The sequence below is a fragment of the Filicampus tigris genome, chromosome 11, assembly GCF_054856515.1.
Source record: "Filicampus tigris isolate MCC_2025a chromosome 11, RoL_Ftig_1.0, whole genome shotgun sequence".
NCBI classification, from domain to species: Eukaryota; Metazoa; Chordata; class Actinopteri; order Syngnathiformes; family Syngnathidae; genus Filicampus; species Filicampus tigris.
This window is the reverse complement of record NC_141227.1, coordinates 45,541-53,533: the sequence shown is the minus strand read 5'-3', so window position 1 is coordinate 53,533 and position 7,993 is coordinate 45,541. Positions and strand designations below refer to the sequence as shown.

The 7,993-nt window shown below is 48.4% G+C and overlaps 1 protein-coding gene across 1 annotated transcript in view; it reads right to left on the bottom strand.

The window, feature by feature from the left end:
• Nucleotides 1–372: 372 nt before the first annotated feature.
• Nucleotides 373–7,993, bottom strand: part of LOC147139361 (uncharacterized) — a 37,458-nt gene continuing 29,837 nt past the window's right edge. Inside the window, exons 3-4 of the mRNA XM_086045713.1 lie at nucleotides 1,338–1,381; nucleotides 373–547 (exon numbers count right to left, since the gene is read on the bottom strand). Of these exons, the coding sequence (XP_085901839.1) occupies nucleotides 373–547; nucleotides 1,338–1,381 (219 nt within the window). The remainder of the gene's footprint in view (nucleotides 548–1,337; nucleotides 1,382–7,993) is intronic.

Sequence of the window (7,993 nt, the reverse complement as noted above, 5' to 3'; positions counted from 1 at the left end):
CAGAAAAATCGAGATGCTACTAGTAAAACCAACTAATAAGTTTGCCAGGGAAGGCCAAGCAAGAGAAAGGTCACAGCAAGATAACGGCCCGGCTCAAGTCACCTATCTAAACATAAACCAAAGAGGCCTAGTCTAGCAACCCCATCTGAGTGACCTTACCACTCAGCTAAAACTTGAGCTTTTCTGAAAAATGTTCATCCCTGTTTTGAACTGGCCTAAAGGTCAGTTCGTCCCACCCCCCTGTTTGTGTTTGTGTATCTTGACCTATATGTAGGTGTGTATAATCCCCTACTACTACTTGACAATGTTCCAGGGACCCCCCCCCCCCAGGATATGAGCACGAGCAAGCAAAATCAACAACCTATATGTTAATCAGTTATCGTGGACCCTAAGCTCGACGATGTCGTTCTCCTCGTTGAAGTCCTCCGGCCTTGGAACCTCCGGGACAGGCATGGCGATATGCCCCTCCCACTGGACGGCCTGGTAGGGCAGGTGCCCTTCCCCAAGACTGCCCACCGCGCGATTGGTACTCCTGACGACCAAGGCCCTAATGCAAGGAACACACCAGCATCCACAAAATACAAACATGCCTAGCACTAGTCCTATGGACATATTTAAGATAAGGTGATTATTTATGGTAATAATGAAAATTAACAAGTAGTCCTTTTCTATTATTAAACCTCACCATTGAATGAGCAGACTAATAAACTTAATTCCGAACCGTCCAAATAATCTACAAAGTTAGAAATCATTTATTACCGGGAAATAAACAGGAAATTATTACTGAAAGGGAGGGGGGCTATAAGTTAATGGGACAACTTAAATTTCAAGGTTTGCTATACACGCACAACAAAAGAGTTTTATCTTTGTATTCATGGAGTAAAAAACCTTAACATAAGACAGTTAAAACAAATTTAAAGACATAATCTTTGCAAAGTATAGAAATTTAGGAAAGCTTACGTAACATGGACAAGTGTACATTTTATGGTACATTTCTATTTGTATAATATTGTTTTAAAAGTATGAGTTTTCTATTTGTGTGTAAATGTCCTAATGTTGCTTATAGCAAGAAATGTCCAGCAGCTGTTTAGAATTATTGTTATAATTGTTCGTAATATTCAACTGGTCGGAAAAGCATTTAATTACTAAGTGTATTTTGTGCATCTATCTTTGCCCGTGTCATATAAAAGGGTCCACTTTCCCCAAAAATATTTTCACAACAAAATGTCAATTTCTCAACATATTTGAATTATACTCAAAATGGTTTTGTAGCGTATGATTATTATTAAATATTAATTTAATAAATGGGCGGCGATTGGGTTAATGCCTGCACTAACTCTCTATCGCCGCCAGGGGGCACCACGCCCGTTTTGAGATGATTCTTTGGACAAAACGGACGAAAAAGTCCTTGTAGTTAAGTCTTAATATATGAAGGCGCTACATTAAAAATTTGTAAGTCCGATTTACCAGATCAGTGATTGAAACGTTGACTCAAACACACACAATTCACACTAGATTTCTGTAAATGACAATGATTTATTTCCTACAACTATGGAAATCTAAACAAAACACACAACAATGGGCAGAAGCAGAAATAGACACACAATGAAGAAATCCTATACTAAGACAAGTCTAAATAAATGAAGAAATTGAATAACAAGCCCCCCATGAGCCGTCACCCTCCATGGTGGAGGGGTTTGCGCACCCCAATGATCCTAGGAGCTAAGTTGTCTGGGGCTTTATGCCCCTGGTAGGGTCACCCATGGCAAACAGGTACTAGGTGAGGGACCAGACTAAGCACGGCTCAAAATGACCCCTTATGAAGACAAAAATTTATGGATCACGTTTTCCCTTGCCCGGACGCGGGTCACCGGGGCCCCCTTCTGGAGCCAGGCCTGGAGGTGGGGCTCGATGGCGAGCGCCTGGTGGCCGGGCCTGCACCCATGGGGGCTCAGCCCGAAAAGGACACGTGGGTCCCCCTTCCCATGGGCTCACCACTGGTGGGAGGGGCCAAAGGGGTCGGGTGCTGTGTGAGCTGGGCTGCGGCAAAAGACAGGGACCTTGGCGGTCTGATCCCCGGCAACAAAAACTAGCTCTTGGGACATGGAATGTCTGTCACCTCTCTGGCAGGGAAGGAGCCCGAGCTGGTGTGTGAGGCTGAGAGGTTCCGACTAGATATAGTCGGGCTCACCTCCACACACAGCTTGGGTTCTGGTACCAGTCCTCTCGAGAGGAGTTGGACACTCTTCCACTCTGGAGTTGCCCAGGGTGAGAGGCGCCGAGCAGGTGTGGGCATACTTATTGCCCCCCGGCTTGGCGGCTGTACATTGGGGTTTACCCCGGTGGACGAGAGGGTAGCCTCTCTCCGCCTGAGGGTGGGGGGACGGGACCTGACTGTTGTTTGTGCTTATGCACCAAACAGCAGTGCAGAGTACCCACCCTTTTTGGAGTCTTTGGAGGGTGTGCTGGAGGTCGCTCCACCTGGGGACTCCATCGTTCTGCTGGAGGACTTCAATGCTCAAGTGGGCAATGACAGTGAGACCTGGAGAGGTGTGATTGGGAGGAACGGCCCCCCCGATCTGAACCCGAGCAGTGTTTGGTTACTGGACTTCTGTGCCTATCACGGATTGTCCATTACGAACACCATGTTCAAACATAAGGGTGTCCATATGTGCACTTGGCACCAGGATACCCTAGGCCGCAGTTCGATGATCGACTTTGTAGTCGTATCATCGGACTTGTGGCATGTTTTGCACACTTGGGTGAAGAGAGGGGCGGAGCTGTCAACTGATCACCATCTGGTGGTGAGTTGGCTCCGATGGTGGGCGAAGATGCCGGTCCGACCTGGCAGACCCAAACGTATTGTGAGGGTTTGCTGGGAACGCTGGCAGAATCCCCTGTCAGAAGGAGTTTCAACTCCCACCTCCGGCAGAACTTTTCCCACGTCCCGGGGGAGGCGGGGGACATCGAGTCCGAGTGGACCATGTTTCGTGCCTCCATTATTGAGGCGGCCGATCGGAGCTGTGGCCGCAAGGTGGTCGGTGCCTATCGTGGCGGCAATCCCCGAACCCCCTGGTGGACACCAGCGGTAAGGGATGCTGTCCAGCTGAAGAAGGAGTCCTATCGGGCCTTTTTGGCCTGCGGGACCCCGGAGGCACCCTATCTCTGGGGTTGAAGTAACCGGGGTAGTCAAAAAGCTCCTTGGTGGCAAAGCCCCGGGGGTGGATGAGATCCGCCCGCAGTTCATAAAGGCTCTGGATGTTGAGGGGCTGTCATGGTTGAAATGTCTCTAAACATTGCGTGGACATCGGGGACATTGCCTCTGAATTGGCAGACCGGGGTGGTGGTCCCCGTATTTAAGAAGAGGGATCACACTCCTCAGCCTCCCCGGCAAGGTCTATTCAGGGGTGCTGGAGAGGAGGGTCCGTCGGAAGGTCGAATCTCTGATTCAGGAGGAGCAATGTGTTTTTCGTCCCGGCCCTGGAACAGTGGACCAGCTCTACACCCTCAGCAGGGTCCTCGAGGGTGCATGGGAGTTCGCCCAACCAGACTACATGTGTTTTGTGGACTTGGAGAAGGCGTTCGACCGTGTCCCTCGGGGAGTTCTATAGGGGGTGCTTCGGGAGTACGGTGTACCGAGCCCCCTCATAAGGGCTGTCCGGTCCCTGTACCACTGATGTCAGAGTTTGGTCCGCATTGCCGGCAGTAAGTCGGATTCGTTTCTAGTGAGGGTGGGACTCCACCAAGGCTGCCCTTTGTCAAAGATTCTGTTCATAACTTTTATGGACAGAATTTCTAGGCGCAGCCGAGGTGTCGAGGGGGTCCGGTTTGGTGTCCTCAGTATTGCATCTCTGCTTTTTGCAGATGATGTGTTACTGTTGGCTTCTTCAAGCCGCGATCTCCAACTCTCGCTGGAGCGGTTCGCAGCCGAGTGTGAAATGGTCGGAATGAAAATCAGCACATCCAAATCTGAGACCATGGTCCTCAGTCGGAAAAGGGTGGCGTGCCCTCTCCGGGTCGGGGATGGGATTCTGCCCCAAGTGGAGGAGTTCAAGTATCTTGGGATCTTGTTCACGAGTGAGGGTAAGATGGAACGGGAGATCGACAGGTGGATCGGTGCAGCGTCTGCTGTGATGCGGACCCTGTATCGGTCTGTCGTGGTGAAGAAGGAGCTCAGCCGAAAAGCGAAGCTCTCAATTTACCGGTCGATCCACGTTCCTACTCTCAGCTATGGTCATGAGCTGTGGGTCATGACCGAAAGAACAAGATCTCGGATACAAGATGCCGAAATGGGTTTCCTTCGCAGGGTGTCCGGGCTCTCCCTTAGAGATAGGGTGAGAAGTTCGGCCATCCAGGAGGGACTCAGAGTCGAGCCGCTGCTCCTCCGCATTTAGAGGAGCCAGTTGAGGTGGCTCGGGCATCTGATAAGGATGCCCCCTGGACGCCTCCCTGGTGAGGGCAGGAGACCCCGAGGATGACCCAGAACACGCTGGAGAGACTATGTCTCCCGGCTTGCCTGGGAACGCCTTGGGATCCTTCTGGAAGAGCTGGAAGATTTTGTTGGGGAGAGGGAAGTCTGGGCTTCCGACTTCGGATAAGCGGGAGATAATGGATGTATGTATGGATGTATGGATAAAGAAATCCTATACTAAGACAAGTCTAAATAAATGAAGAAATTGAATAACAGTTTAAAAGGAATGGGGCATTGGGATCGGACGAAGTGTGTGTGCGTGTGTGTGTGTTTGCGTGCGTGCGCGTGTAATGAGCAGTGAGCTAGGTAGCTGACTTATGCCAAGCCCTACTTGATTCCCAAAATTAATTATGCACCAATCATATGGCCCGTAGGGGATTGCAAGCTGCACTTACGGGTTTTGGTTGGCGTCGCTGGACGGGAGAAGGGGAGGAGGCATCGCAGAGGAGAGTGACGTCACAGGGGAGCCAGAAAAAGAAGAAAAGTCGAGTTCAAAAATGAAAAACGAAAAGCAAAATTGAACCAAGGAAAATTGGTCGCAGCGGCCACGGGGTCCTGCGGCTGAGCACGCGGCGTAGTTCAGACCAGGTGGGGCTTCCCGTTTCAGGTGCCCAGACACTGGTCGTGCGGGCACGTCGGCTTTTTGCCGGACGCATGCTGTGATCCTCGCTGAGGGAAGGTGGCACACATTGTTGGGGTGCGGCCGCGCTGTGCTGACTAGCTGATGAGGCTAGAACCGTGGTGACCACAGACCTTGGGTGTCCCCACGTGTGCCGTGGTTGGTCGGCGGGTGACTCAAAGTAACAAAAGAAGAGCAAAGACTCTGACCCGGGACGGATCAGAGGGTGGCTCTTGATAAAGAGTTAAAGCCACTCTAAAGAAGAAGTGTAGGAAGTTCACGAGATGTTCTCAAGAATTTGAGTTTGGAGGTGTTTGCGTCTTGAGAAGAGTTCTTTCAGGGGCAAGGTGAGAAAGGTCTTGTTTTTTTTTTCAGGCAAGAGAGCGAGAGAAGAGAACCTTGCACGGCCTTTTAAAGGGAATGTTAATGAAGGTGGCTGCAGCCCCTCCACTTTCACCTCCGGGCAAATTTCCAAATTTGTGAAAGAAAATTTCTAAAGCTTGGCACACGTGAGCTGAAAAGTTAAAATGCCTGTTGTTGTTTTTTCTTTATCAGTGAACAACCGGTCGGTCACATTCACATAATGAACGCACGATGGTTGTTGTGGGTTTTTCTCTTTGAAAAAGGGGTCAGAAATCAAGCACAACTACAACTGCAAAATCATTCAAACATCATGCATTTGGTGTTGTTTTCAGTTCATGTCCTGTAGATGTAGATCAACATGAACACATTGGACGCAAATTAAAACATAATTTTAATTAGATTTCAGTTGAAGTCCAGTTCAGTCCATCTTCACACTTCCACTAGGGGTGGTACGTGCTCTACCAATGTGCAGTTTGGTTGTTGAGATGCATATTCCAGGTGGGTGGTGACGCCTGGGGAATCGCATCCTGGGGGTGTGGTGTCTCGGCCAAGAGACAGATTGATTGAATGAAGCCACAGGGGGTCTCGCGTTTTATGCAGGTTTTGGCCTTGTGGTGACCCCCCTGCTGAGACAGCACGTCCACGCTATCTGGGGATGAAAGGGAAAGACTTGTCTTCCTTTGGCTCCGGCAGGTCATGAGCTGCGGCAGGTCGCTCCAAAGGCTGGGTGCTGGCACTTCAAAAAGGGCCAACTATGTGTATTCCTGGACTGGCTGGCTCTGTGCTCACAGAAATTGCAGAAATTCCCTCATTAAAGCAGGGGGCTAAGAATTTATCCCCTGCGAAAAGTGAGGAACACTGTACACAAAAAGCCCTTTCCCTCCTATACCTCCCTGCTGCTATTCTCACTATGAAATCTTCAACTATTACCGATGCCGATCCATAGGTAATCTATTGGAATCAGTGTCACTAGTACCCATAATCTGAGTCCAATGGTTTCTAATCCCACCATTGGCTAATTCCACAATTCTCCAATCCCCGCCACAAAAGAGATATTTTTTCTTTTTTGTACACAGGGTATCAACATTCCCTCGTGATTGGTTGTAATACTGTGTTTCATTGCTCCTAAACAAAGTCATTTCAGATAATCCAAAACTAGTAGTAACTCCACAAACTAAATAAAACAAAACATGTTCATTATCCCAACAAAGTAAAAACAGCATTATTTTTAGAATGAAAACTTAACTGAGGCTACATCTTACATTTATAAATTTAACTATATGTCCACCAAATAAATCCTTTGTGTCTGTCTATCAATCAATATCATCGGAGAATAGCATTATTATTATTATTATTATTATTATTATTATTATTATTATTATTATCATTATCCATCCATCCATTATCGATACCGCTTATCCTCACAAGGGTCGCGGGGCGTGCTGGAGCCTATCCCAGCTGTCTTCGGGCAGTCAGCAGGGGACACCCTGAATTGGTTGCCAGCTAATTGCAGGGCACACAGGGACAAACATCCGCACTCACAATCACACCTAGGGGCAATTTAGAGAGGCCAATCAACTTACCATGCATGTTTTTTGGAATGTGGGAGGAAACCGGAGTACCCGGAGAAAACCCACGCAGGCACGGGGAGAACATGCAAACTCCACACAGGGAGGCCGGGGCCGGGATCGAACCCACGACCTCTGAACTGTGCGGCGGACGTGCTAACCAGTCGACATTATCATTATTATTATTATTATTATTGTTATTATTATTATTATTATTATCATGAGCTCTCCGGGGCCATTCGTTCATTATGTGGACCGCCTACCTTGAAAAGGATTGCGGGTGTGCTGGAGCCTATCCCAGCTGAATTTGGCGAAAAGGCGGAGTACCCCCTGAACTGGTTGCCAGCCAATCACAGGGCACACGTAGACAAACGAATATTCACACTTACCTAGGGACAATTCAGAGTGTTCAAGTAACCTACCGTGCCTGTTTTTGGAATGTGTGTGTGGGGGTGGTAGGGGGGGGGTCTGAGTACCTGGAGGAAACCCACGCAGGCATGTGAAGAACATGCAAACTCCACACAGGAAGGCCGGGGTCGGATTCAAACACACGACTTCTACACTGTGAGGCAGATGTGCCAATCTCCACTGGCCCACCTGTACAAAATATTTGGTTGATACATAGAAATTGGGAAAAAATCAGCAATGCTTTCGTCAATTTTGTACACCAGGGACTAATGCGCAACAGATGTCATTCATTCGTCAGGTCATCAATGGTGATTTCAGATCCTTATCAATATTACATTGTCCTCATTTTCACAAACAAACCAATACTTCCACGCCTTTTATCTGCTGTTTTGTCCAAATAATCCATCGTCCTCCAGCTCCTTGTCAAGTCCTAAACCAAATCTTGGAGATTGCCACAACATCAAATTTTAACATTATATGTTATAGGTCATGTCCAGTGTGTCCTGCTATTAAAACTAAAAGTGAAAAGGGTCCCGTCTATCCATCTCTCGTTTTTCTTTAGAG